General features: G+C 46.3%; 1 protein-coding gene across 1 annotated transcript; it reads left to right on the forward strand.

Moving 5' to 3' along the window:
- The first annotated feature begins 8,964 nt into the window (after positions 1-8,964).
- On the forward strand, positions 8,965-27,661 carry LOC146198749 (juvenile hormone acid O-methyltransferase-like). Its single transcript, XM_084592640.1, has 4 exons — positions 8,965-9,268; positions 19,816-20,408; positions 23,716-23,875; positions 27,364-27,661. The coding sequence occupies exons 2-4, from the start codon at positions 19,896-19,898 to the stop codon at positions 27,525-27,527; spliced, it is 837 nt and encodes a 278-aa protein (XP_084448766.1). The 5' UTR covers positions 8,965-9,268; positions 19,816-19,895; the 3' UTR covers positions 27,528-27,661.
- Positions 27,662-27,745: the final 84 nt, after the last annotated feature.

Consider the following 27,745-nt stretch of genomic DNA (forward strand, 5'->3'; position numbering starts at 1 on the left):
AATCATTACTGGAAGTAATTTTACTATTCTTAAGTTAATATTATCTCCTATAAGTGCTGATCGCTTTTATCGATTGGAAGAGCTTTTTACACCTTTAAGCATTCCAAGTGAACTCGCAAGTGTTTTTTTTTTTTCTTCTAAATCATTTGATACCTATTCTGTTGATGATGCTTGATAGACTTCCGATATTTGCAGCGCGCATTTCTTCGCTCACTCTTCTGCTCACCAGCATTTTTTATATTCTATTTTTTATTTTGCTTGAAGTCTCTTTTCCGTGTCTTGCCATCTGTCCCTCCTTTTACCTCACCTTGTATACTATATCCCTGTCCCTTGTGGTGCTGACCTTTCATGGATCTCAAAAGCGATCCTGTAAGCTACTTGCACCTGTGTGTTGCATCAGGCACATAGATGATATATTGGTGGAAAAGCATTAGTTTGCTATATTGGTGCTGGAAGTGCCCGTAAAATGTTTCCGCAAAATTTGTCGCCGGACGTTGATCTCGTGGCGTAATCACCAAATCGCATCAGTCAAAGACCAGGTGAAAGTTGTAAGTCATAGCATAAAAAGCTATAGTATACATATTTTCAGAACCCCAGCTACCTCAAGCTATAGTCACGCTGCCACATGCAACCGGGAGAAACGAGAAGGCTGAAATCGCTTTGTTCTAGATGGAAACAGCGTAATGAGAGCATCTTTTTGTTCAGTGTAAGCATGAGGGCGATTTTTTAATCGAGCAGAGTTCTTTCTGAACACGTCCGTCACCCCAAGACAACTATGTCCGGCTTTGCATAAAAGGTAGAACGCCTTGCACGAACAGGTCGCCCTGTACTGGCGACAGGCTAGTGTAACAACCGCTTATCGCTGTGTGCTTACGTCGCTGCCCACCGAATAGCTTTGAGATTTTGCGAGAACTCAATACTCCCCTTCGAAACCCTAAAAGCAAGTATCGTTGCAGAAACTGATGTGGTCTGGTATAAAGCGCTGGGAGGGGCGCAGCCAGCACGATTATAGTTCAGGAGCCGGAGCCTTACGCCTTCTCCTCCGTCACTGCTGCGCCTTCTATGCAGTACCCGATCTCGGTTGGGCCCGTCGTACAGCTGGAATTCAGGTCCGCCATCTGTAAAGCGCACGTGTGGCGACCGTCAAGCAACGTTTTGCGGACCGCGAGGTCATGTCCTGTGCAGCTTCACCTACCCCAATGAATCTTTTTGGGGGTTTCTGAGAAAGTCTCATTGGCTTGTGACCTTTGCGCTTGGTTATGCCCGCACCGACGATAATCTCAGCATAATCACCGTTTGGGCGCGCATACGATATGCAGTTTAATATTTCCGTATGACACTCATACCTAAAATTGAACCTATCAAACGCAGATATAACACTGCGCTTAGTAAATACAAGTAAAGCTTTAGTTAAGTGTTACTGCATATAATTTTGCATCAGGATACTGGGAGAACCTGAAGATGGGTGGTCTTCTATGTATATTTTGCTCTCTGCTTTTTTTTTTGTTTTCGTAGCAGCTGTGCATATATACAATGCGCCATTGAAATAAAGTTGTACTCGACGGTTGTATATCGCCTCGCGGTCCTTTTTTCTTCTGTGGCCTTCTCATATAATGCAGAATGTCTGACGCATTACTTGCAACTTACAGTCTCTGTTAAAGTTATCCCAAATTCTCTCAACTGCAATTGCATAATGATTCAGCTTTTGCATAAGGAAACAAGCACAGTTATCACGCATAATTTGGTTATGTTACAAGGAGATCACAAATCTGTATCATTGCATTATTTGTATAACTTATGGACTCTGTGCTAGAGAATCCATTAACATTTTTATGTTGTCCTGAGCCACCATGACATCAATAGCACTGCTATGCTCGTGCGTGAATTGTGTAACCAATGCGTATTAATGAGCACTTGAATAACATTCAATCCGGATTTGTCATCATAGAAATTGACTTCAATAACCTCGGGTGATTTTTCTGCACCAAGACTGCTCGTTACAAGATGGTTTTGCCCTCCTGCACTGACGTATAGTTTCAGTAATTGAGTTCAAGCCTGTTGCCAATTATTAGCAGCTGAATGTCCTCCCCTCTGTGGAGGCACGGCTAGTGATTAAATGAAAAGGACGATTAAACGAAACACGCCGGAGGCATACTTTTTATGGAAGCTTGACTCCATAGTTTAGCATTACTTCACTACAGGAGTCTTCTCTATGCCCCCCACATATCACTGATAAACTCCAGACACCATGGCCCTTCCTCTCAAACAGGTGAGAGGTTTTGCACTGCCAAATAATGCATGCAGACTCATGCATGTTCAAATATTTTCAGTTCACACAACGGTGCTTTTGTGCCGAATGACGAGCTGTCACAGTCACTTTGACTAAAAGGCTTTCAAGGGCTGGCACGCAGCCTTACGGAAGTTATCTCTGCATGCCTTGCGCAAGTTACCAGGTTTCAAGGAGCCTGAGCACTAAGTTACACGGCACAGAAGTAAATTGCTTCCATATACTTGTCCTCCACATAATGTCGTGTAAGCAGCCTTTAAGCCCTGCGACAAAAGTAAGGCTACGATAAACAGCTGCAAGTATGACAAATGTCGGCAAATAACGCTTCCTAGGAACACCACGAACTCATTACTCAGGTGTCGCAAAGAAAGACAGGCAAAGAAAAAGACTAACGCTGCACACCCAAGCGAGCTGCTGCATGTGCAACTGAAAGCGAAGTTGCCATCACTCGCTTAACCGGAGTTCGTCTTCACTCGGCAGTAATGCTGCATTGTGCATCCGAGGACGCTGCAATAACGCTTCCTTTACTGCTTCAACTGTTCGTCGGGGACAGTCTCTATAGTATTTTCACATGTATGGTAGCTTACGACTGCACCCTAAAGGCTATCAAAAAAAGATGCAGGTCTCAGGTAATAATAATTATGATAGAGAAGGGGCAAACACGAGAAGGAATCGCAAGGGTGGCCGCCGGTCATAGCAATTAACGTGGTGCATTGCATGCTTAAAGACGGAGTTTAAGTTTCCGCCACTTTGTTTCCCTAATTTCCGCATACCCTTTTCTAGCTAATGTTTCGCAAAAACGCTGGGCCATTAAATCATGGTATGTGCATTTTAACTTCCTCACTCGAAACACTCGAACGAGGGCCGCTGACATCAGGCATGTGCGTTATCGCATTTTGCTTCAGAAGTAAAACTGCCGCCGCAGACCGTCATTCAATCCTATTGCCTTTGGGCCAGCAACCTGACACAAAAAGCCGTACAGCGACTGTTAAAGCATTTTCATTGTTGCGACTGAAACAGGAAAATCATGGACTTAACAAATGAGCCTGGCTCAGCCGCCATGATTGCCCTGTGCTGATATAAGACAAGCAAGAAGGAAATAGGTAACGTGCGTCACAACAGCCATTGCCACCGAAGCGGCCAGTACGACAATGGAATAAACTCCGGATACCCCCGCGGGAAGAAACCTCCTCCGCAATCGGCTAAGGACTCTAAAGTCCCGGATGGAAAACGTTCATTACGGAGAAAGCCTGTATTGTTTGATCGTTGTCAGCAAAAGTGTCACGCTTTTGCGGCGGCTCTGATTGGTCGAGAAGGGATGACGTCATCAAGGTCTCGACCAGTCGCAGAGCACCACTATAGTATGCACGATTGCGTGCCTTATATAGCCATATGTCAATGATCAATTAATAATTGAAGAGTAATTAGGAATGTTTATTAATTAGTAATTATTACCTACCTAATCTAATCAGCAATTATATGATAAATTAATGACTGAATAATTAATTAGTTTCTAATTAGTACCAGTTGTATAGCAGAATGCGGCGCTCAGGCTTTCGCTTTTCACTACTAGTTGCTAAAGGTCCTCGTAACTTTTTCTATTCAGTTGTTTTCCGGTCAGGATTCTCATCGCTTCCGGTGCAATCCTGCCGTTTGCGTAATTGTAGGTGGTTGTTTTGTTGTCACTAATTGTGAATTTTGCTTCCGTTCCTGAGAAAGCGAGCGCTATCGCAACTTAGCAGTTTCGGAGTTGCGGCTTCTATGCGTGAATCGCCTGGTGAAGTGATCGGTCATGACTGGTCATGACCTCACGCCCGGTAATGACCGATGATGTCCCCAGATGATGACACAATCTAGCGGTATCCCGTGGAACCGTGGCACTTCCCGCGGACGGACACTAATGAGCCTTTAAAGGCTTTTGCTTTAATATAGGCGCCGCAGTAGACGGCTCTTGAAATTTAGACCAGCTGGGGTTCTTTAACCTGGTCTGACATCGCACAGCACACGGGCGCCTTGCTTTCCGTATATCCCTCGGAAAGGCGGCCGCCGCGGCCGGAATTCGATCCAGCATTTTTGGCCACAGCAGTCGAGCGCCCTGAGCACTGCACAACAGCGGCGGGGCAGTAAATAGAAGCGTTTAGTAAAACGAACTTTTGGTCAAGCTGCTTGCTTAGCTTCGATATAACTTTGAACAAGTAAGAAAACAGTCATGGACACGGACAATCGCTGCAATCACAACTGATTTATTTCACCAATTTATGGGAGATAAAACGGCTCGCCACTCATATGGCTTACTAAAAAACCATAAACTGTCTATGAATGCAGACCCCTTCCTTAAACCTAACACTACGCGCCAAACACGAAATCATCATGCACAATCATTAACCCCTTACAGTGCTAGGATTAACGCCTTTAAATACTCATTTTTTTTTCCACGCACCATTGAGGAGTGGAACAGGTGTCCGCCAGATCTTTTAACCAGAGCTGATTCTTTTGACTCAATGTTTTCTTCACAGCATTTAATTTGAGCCATTTATTTCTACGTTTACTTTTTGTATTTTGCATCTGAGCCTGTATTTATGATTGTATTTTGTGTTACAACTTGTATTTAACATTTTTCAATTTTGCTAATCCGGTTCATTTTTGCATATATTATGTATTCGCCCCTCCCGCTTTGGCCTACTGTAGGCCTGCAGTATGTTCTAAATAAATAAATAAATAAATAAATAAATAAATAAATAAATAAATAAATAAATAAATAAATAAATAAATAAATAAATAAATAAATAAATAAATAAATACAGAAAGAAAGAAGGAAAGAAGATGTGCGAACGGTAAATCGGCACAATTTACATTCTGAGATTTACATTGCCTTGTGGCAGTTCAATTGTGAGCGCAGCGATTGTCCATTTGCGTCAGTGTTTTCACGTGTTGGAGTTTTTTGTTTTGTGCGGCAGTTATGTGGAAGCTATAAAGCATTTTATGTCAGCAGGGTAACTCGCAGAAAAAAAGAATAGGTGGACTTTAAATATCCAGGTAAGCCTATAGGTCTCTATTTCCTTGACGGCCTGAAGATCATCACCGTCAAAAAACAAAACAAAAAAAAAACAAAAACAAAAAGATGTTTCCTTAAGGAACATTGCGCTAACATGTGATATGGTAAACGCTTCAGAAAAGACAATTTAGCTTTACCTCACTAAATTCATTCAGAAATGAGTGGTGTAACTGTGGTTACGCCTAGACTAAGTTACTGAAGGAAGGCGTACGTACTGTTGAACCTTTTGATCGCACGCGTACACGAGGAACAAGATAAGGAAGGTTGCAATTACAGAAAACCTTATGCATTTGATGTGTTGCGTCAGTTGTGAGCCATCAGCTATAAGGTTGGCTGATAAATCTGTTTTTGAGCATAGATAATAGTGGTACTCGTTCACATTGTTCAGAAGCCTCTCTGTGCCACTGTTATACCCTAGTCAGACGGACACGCTAACTGCGGTTATGCTTAACTACGGTTAGCCGGAAGAACCGTGGTTACAGAAAACCGTCATCTCGCCGCTGCCACACGGGGATTAGGCCCACCGTTCGGTGGTTTGACAGCGATCACGTGGTTTCCAAATAGACAACCAAATTGCCATTAATTTCTTACAATAAACGACTTAATAACACTACACGGTAATGTTTTTATCCACAAGGTATATGCACGTTGTGCAGCTACACGTGAATGCGCTATAGGGCCCTTCGTCCATGGCTTGCAGGCCAGCGTTGAGGTCGGCAGCAATCGCCGCATAAATGCGTGCGTTTCTCGTACAGGCCCGCAAAGCGTGGAGCCTCTCCTCCCACAGCCGTATTAAAATCATCGTTGCTTCATGCGACCACAGAAGTCTCGTAGCTGCAGCCAGAGATGCCAGAGATGCAGGAGGCACAACTCACGTACCACTCAGAGACGCCGCCATATTTACTCTGGTTCACGGTTTGAGCGATGAAACCGAGGTCGCCAAGCTCGGTTCGCGCCAACCGTAGTTAGCGGGCTAACCGCGTTCGGTTCCGCCGTGTGAACAACCGTAACCGCGGTTACCGATAACTACGGTTATCGTAACCGCGGTTAAGCATGCCCGTGTGACAAGGGTATTAGTTGCTGCGTTTTCCTTCAGCTTGGGCCGGATTTCCCGGCTTGGTTTTCTCTGCCGTATAGGAAAGCAGGTTGATCTTCCCTCTATTTTAGTTGGGACTGATTACAGGATTTCATTCCGCGAGTGCTAATAGTACTTGAATTTTTTCTACTCAAACGTTAATAACCCTTGCAGTAGGTTCATTCGCGTGTTGAACATTGTGGAGCAACTGCTGCAGTTTCCACAAGACCCGTTGAATTTGTTGTGCATGTATTTAATTTCTGCAGCACTGAATTTCCCCTCTTGATCGCTCTTTCCATCACCGTTTTGTGAGTTTTCAGCTGCACTCGCTTACTTTTGTCTAGTGCTTTTTGTTCGCTTATATTCATTTTGATAATTTTCTTGGTCCATTTTTTTTTTATTTGTAGCGAGAGCTGCATTGCCCAGTCTCGCCATTTCGCCCTGCCTGTCCAAAGAGCCGTGCGTGTTCGAGTGAAAGAGGAGGAGAAGAAGAAGGTGAAAAGCAAGAAGATAATGACGAGGAAGAAGAAGAAGGAGATGATGATGATGACGATGAAAAAGTAGAAAAAGAAGAAAAAAAAGAAGGAAGAGGAGGAGGAGACAGATAACTCGATAGTTCGCAGAAAGAAGAAAATAAGAAGGAGACAGATAGCTCGGTAGTTCGTAGAGGCGAACGACAACAGCGAGTTGCCAGGGCCGAAGGGTCATTCGAACGTTGTGACAGCGGTGTGCCCCGGAATTCGACGTAGAGACGACGTCATACCACTAGGAGTCTTCTACACCCGAATGAGAATGGTCAACGACAACAGGCAAGGAGTGCTCATACGTGAAGTGATTCCCGCATTGGCGTAAAATAAAGCTGAAGCCATGGAGTAAACTACTATGCGTAAAAGCCATGTCTTCACTTTCAAGCCGAATCTAAGCGTAGCCATGCAGATTGCTCTCGCTTAACTCCAGGTTTAATCACAAGATAAACCATCAGCTAATTTGTTTACGTCACGTGCCATTCCTCTAACAGTGTCTGCCGACTCTTGAACTACTCAGCGGGGTGCTGGACAAACGGTACCCATGCTCACCTTTTCCGTCGTCTTTTCCGGCGATCTTTTCTGAATTACGATGTTTCGCTCAGTAACCTGGACCTGCGCGGGACTTGTTTTCTCAGGTCCGGATCTCTGACTTTGTTTGCTGCCGATTCTCCGGTTTTTTGCTATAACCCTTTTTACCGCCTCGCTTTGCTACTAATAAATGACGTCATAAAGTTGATTCGCAACTGCTAAAAGACCGTCTTAAGGTCCTCTTATTTTAGCAGAAAGCGGGCTTCGTGTTACTGTTTTGTCCATAGGAGGGTTCTCGGGCTTGAAAATATCGTACGCCGCTCATGTTGGGCTCAAGCAAACGTTTACGCCTGGCGCTGCCTGTCCACTGTTGCAACACGCGGTTGTAATCGTCTTGTATAATGAACGCGACGTCATGACCTCTCATGATGCACCACAAAAAAAAGGTATCTTGTTTCCGGAGAACGTTAAAGCAGCCGTCATTGATCGCCACATATTCTCACTGCTCCTGGAATATGTACTCTTTTTTTCTGCATTCATCACAAATTCTTCGTTAGATGTGGGTATGTCGACGCCCCGTATCACAAACGTATACGTGTGCCTCCCAGGGGTTTAAAGTACGCCGTTTCTTCTGATCCTACTATCTTGCGCTTTTTGATACTCGTCACAAGCACGGCTACCTCTTCACCTCGAATGCCGTTGATTAACACTGCTATGTCTGATAATAATGACGGCCTCCTCTAGATATCCGGCAGCGTCTGCAAGTCCCCACCTCTTCTAAACGTTGCGCGCCGTGTCATGTGGCTGCGTTCGGTCGACATTTATTGCCATCTAGGGTCCTTTGCTGCCCCCTCTCTAACCTCCATCTCAATCTCGATCCGAACATCTAAGCTTCGCCAGGTCCACGTTCCCTCTCCTGATGAACAGCTGTTAAAAGCATACTCGCAGGGTCAGAACCCCCCAGTGCCTTTCACATTGGCAGAATATATAACATGAACGTACGTCCAAAACGGACGCAATCAACGCTAGGATTAGCTCAGCATTGAGTGGTCAGATCTTAAAACGGTCGCAAAACGTTAAATGTTCAACATTACAGCACTGAAAAGTATACCGACTGTTTCCTGGCCACCTTAGAAATCCAACCGCTAACTCGGTAGGCACGAACGATTATTTCGCACTCGGAAATATTGTTCGGCGCCCAAATAAAAATTGTTGGTTGGAAATATTGTTGGTGACACGTCCACATACACTCGGCGTCCCGACCCTAAGCTCAGCTTTCACGGCAAGTGCGCTTAGAATCACCATTTGTTATCGGCGTCTCGGCGCAAGCACATATTTCGGATTTTATTTTCGTTCCTATTTCGGCGCGCGTGGATGGAGAGGTCAGTTTGGCGGATGAGAAGAACGCAGGGGTTATCGTTGGCTGAGGCATTTATCTTTTTGTGCGCGATGATTCCACGAGACACTCAAAACAATGTATGGTCGGTTGTGTCATGCGCAGAAAAAACGTACCGCGTTAGAGGGCGTCTTATCAGTAGAGGTAGCTGCACTTTAGTCGTGAGAGCCACCAGCCACTTAGCTGACCATTCGGCTCGGTCTCGTTAAGCCCTTTAGTTAACCCTTGTTGTTGACTCAAACATTTGACTCAAATAAACAAGGCGCTTCGGTTGAAGTTTGCCACTAGCCAGATCACATAGACCACACTGAAGAAGAGTTGAATGTGGTGTTCACGGATGAGTTGAATTTAGCAGTGTGTGGAACCAACAGCGTCACGTTTGGAGGCCGGACTGCACACGGTAGGTCATGTAGTTGCCATTTTACGAGTTCATTATTTGATTGAACAAAATGGTCGCAGATTTCCGATCGCACTGCAGATTATTTATTTGTGTTCTGTTAGTATAAATCTGGTAATGGCGAATTTTGGTAATCGTGAATTCTGGTGCTAAGGAGCTTACAGTTCATTGAAATTCTACGTTCGTTGCAAAAGAAGGCTGGCGTTCAGTGTTGGTTTTAGTCGTTTCGTGAGCACATCGTTGGGCTTTAAAGTAGTTGCTTTCTCGAGGAATATATCAATGAGGTTGCCGGAATAGTTACTTTGAATTTGTGTTGCTTTTAATGAATGTCGCTGCATATTCTTCTAAGCCTTATCGCCTGTCCTACAAATATTCGCTGCTTAGAATGTACCGGACGATGACTGGTAAAATCTATGTATTGCTACTGATCCGTTGGCTTTCTGTTCTGTGGTTGGTTTGAACCACAATAGACGCAAGGCGTCGCAGCTAGTGACACCGCTCTATTAATGAGGGGTGCAATAATGCACCGTCGCCTCGGGCCGCTCATTCAGATAGACGAAGCGCTAATGGCATCGGCGTACTCTGATATACTGGAAACATTTTCAATTCCAATAATTCTGGATGGTCCGTTTCCGGACGGGTGCTTCATTTTACAACATGACAAGAGCACCATCCACATAATTGGGTATAATTACATTTAACATATTTGCACATTGCAATGCAGAATTATATAAATTTTATTCAAAATTAATGTATCCTGTGAACGAATGTGAGCATATAAAATAGAGATTTTTCTTCAGTAGTATGTCTCTTTTTAATAATACTTGCAATTTAGGGATATGGCCCCTTTAGCGCGGTACTGATGCTTTTTTGCACTTATGAGCTAATGATTCTTGTCACTTGATTGTATTTTTAGTGTCACTGTATCCTATATAAGGTTCGTTTCTAGGTCATCCTTCTGTGAATATTCACTATTGTTGTTATATTTATTTTATTGCGTTTGAAGCCGCAAAGTAGTGTTTCTTGTTGTCAAACGATTGTTCCGCCAGTCTTGCACACCACGGTATGAGCCTTTAAATTTATTTCAGCCGCATAAATTTTATGTGCTATTCTTTTCTTTAAGTACTGCGAAATCCTTTTAAAACTTAATAATTTTGGAACCTTATTCTTCTCTTTTTTTTTTGTCTTGGAGACTTGCGCGGCAGAAGCTTGAGTAGCTCTGCCCGCAGGAGCTTCCATGACCTCCAAAAGAAGTGGATTTTAACTTTATATAATACGCATGGGGCTTCATGAAGCAGAAACTGGCAAAATGAAACCTCCATGCCGAATCACCGGACCTGCTTTGGGATAATGGGAAGGAAGAATGAACGCGATTCCAAGGCCTCCCCAGATTGTCAAGTAACCTATATGCTTCACTGCCTCATGCATCCGAAATGTCGTGGAGGCTGAGAAAACGTTCGGGTTACTAAGTTTTCCTATCGTAGCTGCGTTGAAAGGCTTTTCTCGAATTATTGAAAGGACCAGACTATTTATATTTTTAATTATTGCGCGTGTAGTGCTCCGTTTATTTTAACTGTTTGCCATTAAAAATAACGCAGTAGATCCAATCTGTGCTACGTTCATGATTTGCGGAAAAATTATTTATCTGTGAAATTCGCAGATTCCTGTAATGTGGATTGTATTTTTATTCGAGAAAACAGCATTTCACACTTCATTGTCCAGCAGACGTACGGCTTTTGAGAATACTGTGATATACGAAACACTGCTGTACTCAAGGTCAGAGCAAAGAAAAAGGAAAAATATCGACTAATCTGTGAAGCAACGTTGGCGCATGATTCTACCACTATCCAAGCTATTATTTCAAGTGTAAGCTTTCGATCGTGTTGATTTCTACCGGCCACCTTAACTTTGGAAAATGATATGTGCCTGGCCCTCTAGCTATCAGCGAGCACGGCAACAATAGCGCGCCGTGTTGTCGCAATTTTTCAGCTCCGGGCAAGAGTCACACGTGATAATCGTTTCCCTCCGCAGCTATACATTAAGTAGATTAACCGATTTTATATCAGAAATGATGCCTTTTGGCCAAATTGACGATTCATGTAAATAAAACAGCGTGTTACAAGACGGGATTAAGAAGAAAAACAGGACACGGTGGGAGGTGGTGAAGGGTGACAGTTCCTGGCCCTACGGAGTCGGGACGGTCATCGCACCCGCGACTGCTTCGGTGGTGTACGACGGCTATTGTTGCGGCACGCGTCTTTCTCTCCCTCTTCTTTTTCCTTTCTTCTCTATTTTCTCTTGTGTCTGCACGATACAGCGGAGGTGGTTCAGCTACAGGCCCGTGCATTTTCTTTTCCCTCTTCCTACAGCCACAACAACTGGACGACACGAGCGTTGCGTCGTTTTGTGGCCTTCCTTTGCCACAACTTGGATTCACTTTTTTGTTTTGCAATCTGAACAGTTTATGAGGTATGTGGGCAGATGCCATGTATGCTGCCAATTTGCCAACCCATGTTATGCATCCACGGTGGGCGGCAAGGAGAATCCGCGCGAATGTAGTGCAGCAGAGCAGTTTGAGGTTCTTTTGGTCCCATTATCGCACATGGTAAATGGAGTGTCACCATGGGGATCTGAAATGGTCGAACACAGGAAGTAGCCGCTGCTCTAGCTGTAGCGAAGGGTTATAGAACTGGGCGGTCGCTAACGATACTCACGGACTCTCAAAGAGCCTGTCGAAATTTCATGAATGGTAGGATTGGTCGTCACGCACTCCGTATACTCCTCGAAGCGAGCGACAGAATTAAAAATCACTACGCTGGATACAGCCGGTCTTCACGTGGCACTAAATTTGACTTTCAAGTGACCTTGACCTAAAGAAGTGTGGATGTCTGCTATTCCGTCATGTCCACCAGAAGTATACTGTACCTTCCTTTCCTCAAAACCTATACTACCGAAGTACACGGGTTCGGTCCCGACCGCCGGCGGCTGCGTTTTGGTGGAGGCGAAACGAAGAGGCATCCATGCGCTGTGCGATGTGAGTGCACATTAAAGATCCCCAGGTGGTCGAAATTACTCCGCAGCCCTTCACTACGACACATATTAAAGATCCCCAGGTGGTCAAGCTGAGCTGATAAAACTTTATTCATAATAAGTGGGAGGAATAGGGGAAGTCAGCTAGTGTGTCGCAGGCCGTGGAGACCTTCGGGGACGCCGGCCCATTCGACGGCCTTGAATGGAATGCCAGGGCCATCGCTGGACCTTAGCTTGTCCCAAGCTTCTTCAGAGGGATCAGGAATGGGTTCTGAGAGAGGATTATGGGTTTTTCACGCCCAGATCATATGCTCGAAGTTGCCTTTCTCCCCGCAAAACCGCAAAAGGAATTCATATCCTTATTTATGAATTTTGATATGCAGTTTAAAATACTACGCATCCCTCAATTATGCCGCCTCTTTCGCTCTTTCCACTTTCACTCTCATCTTTCCCCCTTCTCTTACGGTGCTGCTTAGGTGTCCACAAAACAAGTGTGACAGATACTCGCCTTTTCTGGGAACCAATTATAATAAAAATTAAGAAGATACCGCGGATTGGAAGAGCGGTGTTAAAGAGGTTATTGCTGCAACACACTCAGCTTTCGCTCTACCATGCCATTCATGATAGATTCATGCCATTCTTAAAACCTCGCATTTTTTTCCACCTAAGCCGATGACACCACTATGGCCATTGATACTACTGTTGTAAAAATTAGGTTATTTGCAGATGACTGCGTTCTCTTCAAGTGAATAAATCATCGTCATGATCAAGAATCGTTGCAGATAGGCCTTAATGCAACTTCAGGTGGCTGAGTTCGATGGAAATGGACACTCACAAAACCTTCCTCCTACGAGTCGAAGAAACAGTTGCTGTTTACCTGTATTATGAACCACGAGGAATTATTGCTGGTCGTCAATTAAAAGCGTCTGGTCGTAGCAGTAAATAAGCATCTGAATTGAACCTGCCACACTGAAACAATTTCCGCTACCGCTTCCAAAAACTTTCTCCGCCAACTATTAAAATCTGCCGCATAGTCCATAAAGTTATTAGGTTATAATACAATACACGACCTACACTTGAATATGCGAGTGTATCATGGGATTCATTTCTGAAAAAAAGATAAACATTCTTTAAGAATGCTACAAAGAAAAACAGTCCGCTTCATTTTCAGCAGTTACCAGAGGCATACTTCATCGTCCGATCTAATGACCGTAATGTTCCACCTCTAAAAAAAAAAAAAGAAAAAAAAAGAAAAAAAAAAAAAAAAGAGCTCGCCAGGCTAAAATTCCATTTATTGCTTTCTCATCAACAGTTTGATTTCAGCTCCAGTGAATACCTGCGCGCAAGTTTAGCCCGACATACTAGGCACATTCATAACCGAACTCTTACGTGACTTTCCGTTCCCACGAACTTATTTACTATTTGCCTTCTTTCCCCGCACTATCGCTCAGTGGGATATCTTGTGAGCTCATGTATTTGCCTCGCGTCATGCTGCAAAGTTTGAAGAACGCGTGTTTTGTCTCATCTGAGATGGCTTTTTTTATGCTTATTGCATTTTTTCCCCAGGAATGCATTCTTATGGCCTGCTGTCCAGTATGTATGTATCTTCTATTCGTTTATCACCTTTGATTCTAGGACGACGCTCACTTCAAGCGATCCCTGCTACCTCTTATCTTCTTCATGTCCATCCTTTGCATGTGAGATTCTTTGTGAAAAGTGTTCTGTTTGAGAGTTGATGTGCTGGCAACGATCGTCTTGGTTGCTCTTGTAAATTGTAAACTCTGTTTGGCCTTCGAGTGGCTGCATTCTGTAAATACGTAAGTAACTAAATAAATAAATATGGCATTCGGGATGTCGTAGCTATTGACAGCTGCAGGCAGTTGCTGTTTAAGTTGATTACATTTTATTAAACGACAGCTGAGCTCTGACAGGGTCTATAATCGGCCAAGCTCCAAGCTATATATATATTGTGGGCATTCAACATTTCCCTCGTCCGGACGACGCAGCCAACACCCTCTCTTTCTCTCGGGGAGCCCTCATCTTTCCCCTCCTGGCCTCCTTCCCCCAGCGCTGTGGCGGAGAGGGCGAGGGTGAGAGAACGACCCCTCTTTTCCCTCCCCTCTCATCTCAGCGGACAGGATCGAGAGACGACGAATAACATTGGGCGTTCCCAATGGACAACTTTGTCCGCTGGCTATGTTTACCTCGGTGTGCCGTTCTTCACGGCCACTGCTGTGGTTAGAGCTAGCGGTATGGCCTCGCTTCACAGAGCGGAGCCGGAGCCCCGTGAGAACCCCACAGAATGTGGGGGCCCGTCCAGTCGGGGTGCCTCTGAAAATCGCCGAGCTTCGCAGCAACAAGCATGGCAATCTGTACGCTTCTTTAGCTGTGGCCAAACTGGTCACATAGCCAGAAACTGCCCCTCGAGATCGGGAAACGAGGCAGGCCGCCGGTAGCAGCACCGGTGGAGGCTGAAAACGCTCGGAAGCCTGTACCCGTCACGTCCGCTTTCAAAGTTGGAGAGCCAACTAACACGCCAGCGCCTTTTGTTGATCTCGCCGTAACGGGAGCAACATTTAATGCACTGCTGGACACGGGTGCAAGCATTTCGCTGATTGGAGACACGGTGGTTTCCCAGCTCCGACGGCGGTCCGCTCGGATGCGACAGCGAAGAACGCCCCTCCTGCCCGCTAGCGGAGAGGTGCGCTCCTGCGGTGACATTCGCCTCGTAGTGCGGTTCGATAAGCGTGTACGCAGAATGCGTTTTGTTCACCTGCATGGCCTGACAGTCCCAATTATCCTAGGCCGAAAGTTCTTGGCTAAAATTGGACTGGTGATAAATATCACCAATGAGGGTTATCGGGAGAGCCCATGTGCCCCGCTCAGGCCATTCGCCGAACCGCCGGTTACAACGCAATCGTTGTTAACGCGCACGGCCGATCCACTCGCAGACGGGAGGCATGGCATACGCGGGAGGTATGCCATGCCTCAATTCCGCAAAGGCGCAGATATGCTAGGCTTAGGTGGGTTTGCTTGGATATCGAGTTGAACGGGGCCAGGTGTCTCCTGATCCAGAGAAACTTCAGGCGATCCTGCAGTTTCCTGCGCCTAAAGATGTCAGTGCTGTTCGCCGATATCTCGGTATTGTGGGGTACTACCGACAGTTCATCCAAACTGTGTGCGACTGCAAGCGCCCTTGGCACAATTGCTAAGAAAGTCTTCCTGTTGGGAATGGGGAGATGAGCAGGAAAGGAGCTTTCGCCAGCTCTCGCACGCCATCGCTGAGACAGCAGCTCTGAAGCTGCCTGACCTAAACAAGCCATTCGTCATCTAGACCGATGCCTGTGATATCGGAGTGGGCGCTGTACTCCTCCAGATGGATGGGGATCAGCTGCGAACAGTGTCGCTTGCGAGCCGCGCGCTCTCGCTGGCTAAATGCAATTACTCAGCGACGGAAAAGTAATGTTTGGCCATTATCTAAGCACTGCGGGGATGAACTGCAAATAATGATTGATGATCCAGACAGGAAAAGTAGCAAGGTAAGCTTAAAAATCAATATGCAGAAGACTAAGGTAACGTTCAACAGCCTCGGGAAGGAACAGCAGTTTACATTAGGTAGCGAAGCACTGGAAGTAGTAGGCGAATATGTCTACTTAGGAAAGGTAGTAACCGCAGATCCGGACCATGAAAAATAAATAACAAAAAGAATAAGATTGGAATGGAGCACTATTGGCAAGCACTCGCAGATTATGACTAGCAGCTTACCGGTATCGCTCAAGAGTAAAGTATACAACAGTTGCATCTTATCTGTACTCACCTATGGCGTTGAAACGTGGAGGCTAACCAAGAGGGTTCTTCTTAAGTGGAGGACAACTCAGAGGGCTATGGAAAGAAAAATGGTAGGGTTAACATTAAGCGTGCAGAGTGAGTCAGAGAAATAACTCGTTACTGACATTCTAGTGGAAACTAAGAAGAAGAAATGGGCATGGGCAGGACATGTAGTGCGAAGAGAGGATAACCGATGGTCGCTTAGATTAACAAACTGGATTCCAAGGGAAGGAAAGCTTAGCAGGAGGCGGCAGAAAGTTAGGTGGGCGGATGAGGTTAAGAAGTTTGCAGGGGTCAAGTGGATGCAGCTAGCACAGAACCGGGTTAATTGGAGAAATATGGGAGAGGCCTTCGCCCTGCAGTGGGTATAGTCAGGCTGATGATGATGATGATGATAAGCACTGCGACGTTTTGAAATGTACGTTGAAGGAACAAGGTTCACGGTCGAGACCGACCACATGGCCTTAACATGGCTGAAACGCCTGCGCGAGCCCTGCGGTCGGCTTGCGCGGTGGGCCCTGACACTGCAACGCTTCGAGTTCGAAGTGCGCTACCGAAGAGGGACTGCCATTGTAGTCGCGGACGCGCTGTCACGGGCGCCAGTCACTGATACCCAACCGGCAGGCGAAGACGAGGAGGAGACGGAAGGGCAGCTGTCTCCCCCTCTGCGTAGGGAACGCGCAGCGGGCAGTACCCCGCCTGCTCAGCCCCGAAAGCACGTGCGCTTTGTGGGGAGCAGTAGTTCCCCTCGACGTTGCGTTCAGCAGAGAAGAGCTTCTCAGAGCTCAGTAGGAAGACTCGTACTGTCAGGCGTTAATCAATTGTCTTAGCGAAGAGACGGATGCTCTGACAACTCAGGCCAAATTTTGCTGTGAAGCCACTGGTAGTGTGGTTGGCGCTAACTCTAGTGTAACTGGTATTGCTACGATTGAGTTGGAGAACTTCCTGCTGGACTGTGAAGGAGCTTTGCTAAAATACGTGCCAGACAAAGAAGCCTTCAGTGAGTGCTTTAAAGTTGTGATTCCGCGCAAACTGCGCCGCGCCGCTATGCGGCACTATCACGACGCCGATGTTCACGGGCGCGCCCCAAAGACATGGCGGAAGCTTTGTGGGTTCGCTACCTGGCCCGGAATGAAGGCTGACGTATGTCGATACGTGCGAACATGCCGCATCTGCCAAGAGAGAAAGCCTCGAGGTGGCAAACCACCTGGCTTACTCCAGCCCATCATAAGCACGAGGCCATGGCAAATCCTGGCGTGCGATTTGATGGGGCCGCTGCCGCGCAACAAGGAGGGGTACAAATACGTGCTCGTCGTTACGTGCCATTTCAGCGCTTTCGCTGTACTGTACCCGCTGTGGAAAGCTACTGCCCGGGAGATCTTAGGAAAGCTGTCGGAGGTGTTTTGTCGTTTTGGCTTTCGAGAGCGCCTGATAACCGATAACGCCACGTATTTCCCGTCCAAAGTGTTTTGTGATACGTGCGCGGCAATGGGTGTACGGCAGCAGAAAACTACGTGCTATCATCCCCAGTCCAACGTGAGCGAGCGCCGCAATCGGGACATCAAGCCGCTCCTGGGCGCATATGCGTGGTCGCATAATGATTGGGAAGAGCACTTGGACGCCATATCCTTCGCTCTGCACACGAGTGTAAATCGCTCGACCGGCTTCACGCCGGCTTTTCTCATGTTTGGCAGGCAGCTGAACACGCCAACGGACACGGTCCTGACCCATAGGTCGGACGATGTCGGACGATGTTCGCAAAGTCGAGGCCAATGTCGACGACTACGCACGGGGATTACGAGAGCGTTTGGTCAGTGCCATTAAGGAAGCCGCAGCCGTGAGAAGGCCAGGGCAAGCCAAAAGACTAGCTACGACCAAGCCCACAGGAACCTTGAGTTCCAGTCGGGAGACACAGTTCTGAGGCGAAATCATGTTCTCAGCGATGCATCCGCGGGATTCGCGGCCGGCCTTGCGCCCCGATGGGTCGGGCCCTTTGTGATCGCAGAGGAACAGTCGCGGCTGATTTACCGACTGAAAGACCCGCATTCGGGCCGAATAAGCGGGCCCAATCATGTGCGAGAGCTGAAGCAGTATTTCCAGAGAGATGCTGCGGAAGCCGACACGCGTCTCGTTCCGAAGAGCGCCGAGGCAGGAAATGCTGAGAGCATGTCTCTACTGGCATCGCTATAACATCCGCATCCAGCGAAATCGTTGAGGCCGCATGCGTGAGAGCGCACATGCAGGCCCCAAACGCGGTCCTTGCTTGCACAGTTCGCATTCGATCTGTTGAGGTAGGAACGCCAGACGCGCGAGTTCGCGCGCAAGGGCATGCAAGGGAAGGCAGTCCTTTCCGCGATGTTACAGTGCGGAAGGTAGGCGAAGTCGCCTAATGTCATCCGCAAGGGCACTAGAGGTCTCGTGTTTATCCGGCGCGCGTCGATACACAAGCCGGCAGTGTTCCTGTACGCGAAGCCTGTGCTGAGCACGTTCAGAGGGACCTAGCCCGCCGACTGGCCTCATTTATGACTTCGGGCGCATGGGCCACGCTCTGCATTCAGGCGGCGAGAGCGGCGAAGGTGATGCTTAGTCTACCAGCCCAATGGCTGCGCCAGCTTACAAAGTTATTGGAGCAGCTCGCATTCGAGCTCGACCGAATAACGAACGGGAGGGCGACGAGAAACTAGTGCACTCTGACCTCTCCCAACGCCGTCTGGGCTTTCCCGGACTCAAGTACGCCTGTTCAACCCTGGCTGGAGAAGATGAATGAGCCCTGCCTCCTGCCCTGCTTGACACCAGGGCATAGACACTGCTTGGAGCAGTGGCGCATCACGAGTCCAGCTTTCGAACTTCGCGCCTTCACCCCGGCGGCAGCGACTGAGATCCCAGATGCAGAGCCTGCCTCTCCGGGGCACAACCTAGTGTCCAGCGGCAGGGAACTGCCGACGCTGCCGAGAGGCCAGACCAACGGCACCAAAGGGTAGAAGCGACGCGCGCTTGCACCGCCGGGTGGACGCCTCGATTGAGGTAGGAGGGGTGTGGGAAGGCACATATCACCGCTCCTTCCCCTCCTGGCTACGACACGGCGGCAAGGGTCAGGCGCGGCCTCTCCTCTCCACATCACCTGGCAGCCTCCTTTCCCTCTCTTCCTCGACTGCTGTGGCAAGGGAAGCGCGTGCTGCGTGAGCGTTGGCTGGGTGTGATTTCGGGGAGAGTGAGTGCGTGTGTGGTGGAGTGCAACGAGCTCTACAGTGCGGGCCAGACGGGTCAGCTGAACGGAAGTGTCCAGGAAAAGAGACGGACTTGCATCAGGTGAACAGCGTTGCTTGATCGCGCGCGCGCGCGGCCGAGGAAGCTATTAAACCGGTTAACCCATTGGTCCTCGGTGTTCGTGTTCTTGGGGCCACCACTGTGGTCTGAGCTAGCGGAGCGTTGTATGCTCCGAGAACAGAGCCGCAGCCCCGTAGAGAATCCCACAATATATAGATAGATAGATCTTGATCTTGTTAGATATGATCTATAAATTTTGAGCTCTGCTTTCGCGGGATTGTTCAAAACAGAGCCATAACTTTAAAAGCTTAACCATTTTACCTGTTAGCAATAAAAAGAAGGGATTTGCAGGAAACGAGTTCCTCATGCAATTTCGTTCATACTCGCATCGTCGTATGCATTTTAACACCTCTTATCTGTTTCAGGAACGCAGGCTGATAATTTTAGTTGGTCCTGTGCACTCCAGTTGCAGACTGTCTCCCGACCACCCTTGTTGCATCGTACAATGGGCCCACCTTGCTTAAGCGCTGAGCGTTACGCGAATAACAATAGCCTACAAAGAAAGTACGCCAACGCCGTACTTGAGTTCTGCCAGCCCGCGTTTTTCGCTGATGCCAAGAATACGATGCAGTTCCTCGACGTGGGATGCGGCACCGGCGACTTCACGCGAGATTGCCTTCTTCCGCGTTGTCTTCCATGTCGGAGGATTATCGCCGTTGACTGTTCCGTGGAGATGATACAATATGCGAGGCAGCAATTCCCTCACGAGAAGATGGAATACCATGTCCTCAATATCGGCGAAGATGTCAGTAATTTTATCCGTACCTTCGGACAGTTCGACCGCGTTTACTCCTTTTACTGCCTTCAGTGGCTAAAGGATCAAGGGACAGCACTGAAAAACATATCAAATCTTCTTACTACGGGTGGAGAATGTCTCCTGGTGTTTCCAGCATCACAACCGCCTGCCATGGTTTGGTCGCTCCTGGCCAAAATGAACCGCTGGGCAAAGTATTCGGAGGTAATGATCTGTTTTTTCAAAGTGTTGCAATAATTCGGTGGTTGTTCCATGTTCATCATGGAACGCTAGACAATATCTTGGCTGCATGCACACCTTGTCACTTGTTGGAACTTGAACCCTAGTTTCTGTGACCTCCCCAAATGAAGGCTACTTTGTCATTACAGCTTTGAGGAAATAGACAACAGGTCCTGGGGCGAATTTATTTCCACAGATGACGGCTACGAAAGTCCTTGTTTCTTTAAGGGATAAAAATAACTAAAAGAGTTCTGAGAGAGAAATTCAATAGTCAGCAGTCAGTAAAAAGAAAACAGACCTCTCGTCAGCCCACCAAACAAAGCTCAAGCAGTTCTTTTCTTTTCAGTTTTTTTTTTCAAAGATGCCATTTAGAATTCGCAGCCATATATGCCGATATGTAACAAATATTTGTGAGGAGGCGAAGTGTCCCAGGCATGCCACAACCAACTGAGTTCTGTTGGGAGTCGCGTGGCCTTAGATGTATCGCATTAATTTTTTCCTTCAAAGTTATTTAATTTGTAAATACTAATACGATAACTTCTTTTATGATGGCTTTGAGAGAAAAGTCAACGAAACGTCTACGTATATATTTCGCTCACCTTGAAGAAGACTCAACGCAATAGCAATTTCTGACGCCACTGTAAACACGAAGCCACCTCGGGAACAGCGCTCCTGAGATCAGCGGATGTTGTTGACGAAATGTCGTTCTCTGTTGTATTGCTCTCTAGTACGAATGCGACCAGCGAGTAAAAACGATGCGACAAATTATTTTGTTACTTTTCTGGAAAAGTTGGAAATTGCTCCCTGGACATTCGTAACTTTTATTTATTTTCGTTGTTAGATACATGAAAGGGAACACAAGAGCGCGTGGCCTCCGCGCTTTGCAAAGCGCTGTCCCCAACGCAAGACGAGAATGGATGGCACCAAGGGTATGCTCGGGAAGAGCAGCCGAACAAGCTTACTTTGGATGCGTCTTTACCATTGATTCTTATCACCTGTCGGTGACAGCGCATTTGAAAGAAGGGAGGCCACGAGCTCCCGCGTTCCCTTTCATATTGCGTCTAGCTGTACATGGTTATCAGCCTTGCAGAAGGAGGCCCCGAAGTATAAACTATCCGTGGGAGCTCCTATGACAAAGTGAATAAAATTCGCGGGTAACTTACTGGGCAGTTATTAATAAAAAATTATACAGGTGTGAAGAGAACAACTAATAATAATAATAATAATAATAATAATAATAATAATAATAATAATAATAATAATAATAATAATAATAATAATAATAATAATAATAATAATAATAATAATAATAATAATAATAATAATAATAATAATAATAATAATACAATGCAAACGACAAACAGTATAAAAAATTCGAAATAATCAAAAACTGGAAACAAAAGTGAACTAATTGGAGAAATCTGAGAATGCAATTTGCTGAAAAAAAAAATGAAATAATGTAAGCACGGAAACAAACTTATGATCCAGAGAAGCATCTTTAGTCGGAGGAACAAAGCAAGGTAGAAAATAAGTGAGTCTTTAATGAATGATGAAATGAATGAAGAGTAGGCTGTTATTTGATTTCGGAAGGCAGTGAACTTCACACTGGTGGTATTATTTTTAGAGAGCTTGGATGACTCAAAACCACTAAGAACATGATAATTACGCGTTTTAAAGATAATTGATGCCAACCTAAAATTAGGCTGTAGCGACAATGGCTGTAGCTGTAGCGACATATTATCCTCCGTTGCTATCGGACGCTAAAGCCTATAATTCACCAACTCTAAGTACCCTAAAACACTAAGTACGCTGCGCACGAGAGTGGTATACTTGTGGCATGGTACATAACTGTTCATACAGTGACTTAGAAGTCATTTTGAGTGGCGGTTTTTAAAGAATTTTATAAATAATGCTAAGAAGTGATTATGAAGAGTGCCGATATAGCAAATTGTTGATGGAGGAGTATTTAGTGCATCCTTGTTTATTACTCGGAGGTTATGAGGCCAGGATTGTGATCTGTGTGATATGTCGAAGGTGGAGCCCGTTGCTATACTCACGTAGTAGGGATCTGCTATCGCGCTCCGCACGGGACACAACACGCCGACGCCCAGGGAAGAATATCGCGGTGTAGCTGATACTTAGCGCGATAGTGTATTGCTCGCAACGCATTGAGGTTTTTAACCCTGGCTCCGGTGCATGATAGTGCGCGGCCGGGGCAAATCTGAAAGCTCAATAGTCAGCGCGCCGTTCCCAGAACAGAAAAAGTGGCAAAACTAACACCCTTGCTGAGTTACTGAGAGACAGAAAGAACGAACGAATGTCTTTCCGAACAAAAAACAAAGCCGCGGCGATGAAAAGGAGAAGGAAGTATTGCTCATACGAGATTAGGTTTTCTTTTTTGTTGTTATCCTTTTGCATATGCGCGATTGGCTTTAGTGTCCTAATTTGAATGAACTGAATATTGTGCCACATTTCACCTTTACCTTCTACCTTTTATTATTCCTCTCAGAATATGACGAAAAAAAAATGTAAAAGAAAGAGAGAGGGAGCCCGGGCCAGCAAAGCTTTGCCAGGCTTAATCCAATTAACGCACCGCAATGCCGTGCGTTAATGGCTTTCGCTGTACAATTAAGGTATGGTGCGATTCCAGCGTCTATCACCTGAACTCGCAGCTGGCCTCGACAGTGAGTGAAAGTGAACCAGCGCAAATGAAGCCCCTACTTGAGTGCTACCAGCGTACTTTTGCTGAAAATAATAATTATTTTAATTGCAAATTCAACCACTGCATCTAAATAATTGGTCCTATATCTATAAAGTTTCGCATCATAAGTATTGAGACTAAAAAATCAGTTAACAATCAACAGCAGATGTAGGCATGACGTAAATTGCAATAAAAATGCACGGCAGTCAAGGGCGTGTCATTTCTGCTTCGGCAAGCGCCTCGCCTGAAGGCGCGTTTGAGATGTCCTTCTAGAAGCGACATAGTACTGTGCCTTTTGATTTCTGCGCCACGTAACCAGTGCGAGGGAAAGAGAAAACTTGCCAGCAAATGCGCTGTTTCCGTGTCAGCGAACGATGTGAGCACCAGGTGGTGACCGGCTCAACAATGTTCGGATTCGCCCTCGTGTTCTGCTTTCCGTCCGCTTTCGTGTTGTCCTCCGGTTTTGTGGCGTGTTCTCACCGGCGGTATGCCATCCGCTGGCGATTAAAATTTCTACTTCTTAAAAGCGCCTGAAGCTTTCATACGCCGTTTCGCGATGAACCGTGTTTGTAATTTGTGCTTTCTGTGCAGGAATTGCTAGCGTACGCTTCGAAGAGCCACTATATGAATGATAAGCAAGAGCAGATCCACTACATGTCATCGCTGCTGGAAGACGCTGGTCTTTCCTCCACAATTTTCGTACTTCCCAGGGTGACATTATTTGACGGCTGCTCTGAAGAAGACATAGTCGGTAAGTTCAGCACAGGGAGAAAGAAGACGAGAGAAATAAAGGTATAAGGCGGGGACCGCAGTAGTCTATGCTACTTCTATGTCTATGCAAAAAAAGAAAAGTTGAGGGTAAAGCTTCAGTAGCACACGCGAGGGTCTACAACCATAGTACAATGTAAACAGGGAGCGCATATATACACTCATAATTGTACGCGCGCTGGACTAGAAAAAAGAAAATATGTGAGCAAATACGTACGCACCGGAATACATCTACCAGATCCAACTATAGACAACGTGCGAAAACTGATGAAAGGCAGTAGGGTACTACATTCACTCTTGAAACCTGTCCTTACAACTATAATTCTGAGCGCACGGCATATTAAACGATATTGTTCTAATTCCTCTCAGTGCATCAGATGAACAAACGTTTTTAAACGGGATGGCACAGTGGTTACGGCGCTCGACTATACTGTTTCCAAAGACGCGGGATCGAATCCCGGCCTCGGCGGCCGCTTTTCGATGGAGGAGAAAAGCAAGGCGCCCGTGTGCTGTGCGACGTCAGTGCACGTGAAAGAACCTTAGGTGGTAGAAATTTCCGGAGTCATCGACTACGGCGTCCCTTATAGCCTGAGTCGCTTTGGGACGTTAAACCCCCAAGACCAAACCAAAGTCTTGCTTTTTTTTACAACTGAAATATAGCTAGTGTTTTCGCCTTCTTTAAATGTTGGATTCAAATCTTCAGATGGGAACAGAACATTTGTCGAGCTGTACAAGAACGAACTGGCCGAGGTGCTTAAAATGAGGTGGCCTTATCGCAGCGCTATTCATTCGCCGCAAAAGCATGACAAATATAAAGTCTCACATGACAGCATGCTCCGTGCGCCTGAATTCGTCGCAAATTATAGCACTCTCGTCAACTGATCAGCAAGACGCTGGCAGGTATATGCGGCTTCTACGTTGCTGCCGACATAGCTTATCATTGGTGCTAGTTCCGAGATGAGCTCTGAAGACTGCCACCAAAGCGCCTGAAGAGCATGTCATCAGCAACTGCGGTCTCTTCCTTCAATCTGTAGCGGATCGAAGTAATGGCGTGAGCAGAGAACAAAGTGCGAATCAGGTACTGCCTTACCATGTCGCGAATGGGAGAGATTTAATCGCGGCGCATTCGGGTGCACGGAGCCATGACACATAGGAAGGAAATGTCTGGGAAATTCTCCCCTCTGTAAGACAGATTCAACTAACATGTTCGGTGTTACCGTTGCAATGGGTGGTGGTGGAAACGTTTATTAAAAATAGAGAGTTACATGGAGGTTGCTCTGGGGTCAGGCCCTGCCCCTCACAAACACTAGGTGGAATCCCTAGTACGGGACCCCAGTGGCTTCCGCTGCCGCCATTGCTCGTTTGACCAACGCCTTTTGGGCTTTCAAGTCGGAGCAGGCGAGTAGAGTCGCCTCCCAGTCTTCCCGGGTGTGGTTTGGGTTAGGTGCAAAGGCAGGGTCGGAAAGGCACGAAAAAGCGTTTGTTTATTCGCAAAGAAAATATGGCAATGTAACGTAAATGCAATAACAAAGCGAGACTGATTTTTTAGACAGACGATCACAAAAATGGCTGAATCTGGAGGTTTTGTACATCTCACGCTGCGTATTTAAAAATTTGAGCCACTGCACTCACAAAATTGCACAACGAAGTAGTAGCAATGATTGGGCCTCCTCCAGAATTCCATAAAGTTGTGTCCTATCAACCCATGATATACGCCCTAACGAGCCCTACCCTTCAGTTTCTCATATAAAACAACAACACAGCGATATGACAGATAACCAAAACAAATTATAATGACCGGCCGCAAGTACTAATGATTTTAAAAGCACGCGAACATTCAAGTACACGGAAATAATTAGCTGCACGACAACTAGAGGCGCTGTTAAAAATTCTAGGGGGCACTTTGGACCGCTAAAGTGCGATGAGGCGAAACCGTCTATTTGGCAGTGATTTGAAGCCCTCCACTAATGCAGCTTTTTCTCTGCGCCTTTTCATTCCTGCGAACCAATGTAAAAGACCGCTGATTCCTGCTTTACTGCGTCTTCTGTATGCTGCTTGGTGCCGCGTTTGAGGAAGCGCCAAATGAAGGACGCTGTACGGATGCCTGGCGGGGTCAGCTTCGTGTATGCGTGAATGACGTCATGACCGGATGTCACCATGCGATGACGGTATAGTTATAGTCATCTGACATTATCATCATCCCTGTCACTGTAACTACCACTAACTATCATTATCGGTCACTATCTACCACTAACTAGCGGCGGTGGTCTTCATGGCAACCGCGCTGGTATATCGCTAGGCAAGGAGAACTAAGATACGTTTTTCATTTGTTTCAATGTACGATATGCTACACCACTTATGACGTCATAATTAATTTCAAAGTACGACTTCTACACCACTGATGACGTCATCATTTATTTTAAGGTACGGCAAACTACACCACTGATGACGTCATCAATAATTTTAAGGCAGGACATACTACACTACTAATGATGTCATTTATTTCAAGGTACGGAATACTACACTGACTAAATGATTCAGTAACAACATGAAGGAAGAAACTTGGGTTGTTGGGGGTGGTGGGGCCCTCAAGCTTAGCATTCAAGAGCATGACGTGATAAGTTTAACGCTTCCATTCTGTGGATAACCTTGCAATCCTCCTTGGCGCACATGCACTTTGCCACTCGCTTAATGTCTAATCCCCTAATTCATGCCTATATTGTGTGACAAATATTCATTAGCATATAGTCTCACCTAACCTAGTCGGGCAGATGTCTCTACGCGGCTTAGGTAAGAGATGCCTAGATTCCCCTCACCCTCTGTGCTAAATTTGGGAGTCTGAATCGATAGCTCTCGCCGGCTTGGCGATTTCGTATAGTTTCATGACGTCACATAACCCTACGACCAACCAGTGCACAGCCATGCCACTTGCTATCCACCTGCCGAACCCCGCCCAAGATTTCTCGCTCGCAACACTAACACCGACTATGTCAACGTTGGATTCTCTGGAGAATGAGACAGTGAACGCTATTGCGACAAAGACTGCATGCAAAGAGACACCCCTGTATTGCAACAGAGCACCCCCTTTAACTTCAATCTGCTCCTCATCTTCTCGGTATTTCAAGCCCTGATGGACAAAGCTGATGACTATTCTTTGTCGCATGCATCTTTGTATGAAAACGTTTACTGCCTCCAGTCCATCTGTGTTAAACAAAAGAAGTCCAGCCAGAATTAACTATGGCCCAGTATTGGTACCACGTTGGCAATGTCCGATCCGATATAGGAACAATGCCTTATTCATATGCCCCAATATTGGGCCGATGGCTCGTACTGCCTGGGCTAGTTTTAATGTTCTTATACGGTTTGCTTCCCGATGACAGCGTCGGTGGTCGAAAAATATTACTTGGCATATAAGGGACAGAACTTCGCTTCCCACCACTTTTTTATTTGCGTTCTTTAATGATTTCGCAGGAATGCACATGGGCGTTCTTCCAATCAACCACCTGGTGCCCGACACAGAGAGAGCCCAACTTCTTGCTGACGTCACTGCGCTTGTGCGACAAGTTCACGGGCCCCAAACAGACCAGTCACGTTTCAGAATGTACGTCATTATGGCCACTAAGAAGAAGAACTAGCTCTCTTTGGATCCAATACGAAAAAGGAAGCGAATGGCAGGTTTTTGTAAATCAACGCCGATAAGAGTAGTGGAAGCGTGAATAAAAAGACAGCCATAAGAAGAGACAGTGTACATGGTGATAATAAAACACTTCGTGAACAACTGAGTTTTTATTTTGCTTTGCAGATGAAATGAAGCGTTTTCTAAAGCAGCATACTAGCAAGATGACGTTTGGAA

This window comes from Amblyomma maculatum, chromosome 2 (genome assembly GCF_055883805.1).
Source record: "Amblyomma maculatum isolate TAMU_Amacu chromosome 2, ASM5588380v1, whole genome shotgun sequence".
NCBI lineage: Eukaryota > Metazoa > Arthropoda > Arachnida > Ixodida > Ixodidae > Amblyomma > Amblyomma maculatum.

Excerpts from the sequence above, each read along its gene's own strand:
- LOC146198749 (XM_084592640.1), top strand. The coding sequence starts at position 19,896 with ATGGGCCCACCTTGCTTAAGCGCTGAGCGTTACGCGAATAACAATAGC. Across the intron at positions 20,409-23,715 it reads GCTGGGCAAAGTATTCGGAG|GAATTGCTAGCGTACGCTTC; the intron begins GTAATGATCTGT and ends CTTTCTGTGCAG. Across the intron at positions 23,876-27,363 it reads CTCTGAAGAAGACATAGTCG|GAATGCACATGGGCGTTCTT; the intron begins GTAAGTTCAGCA and ends ATGATTTCGCAG.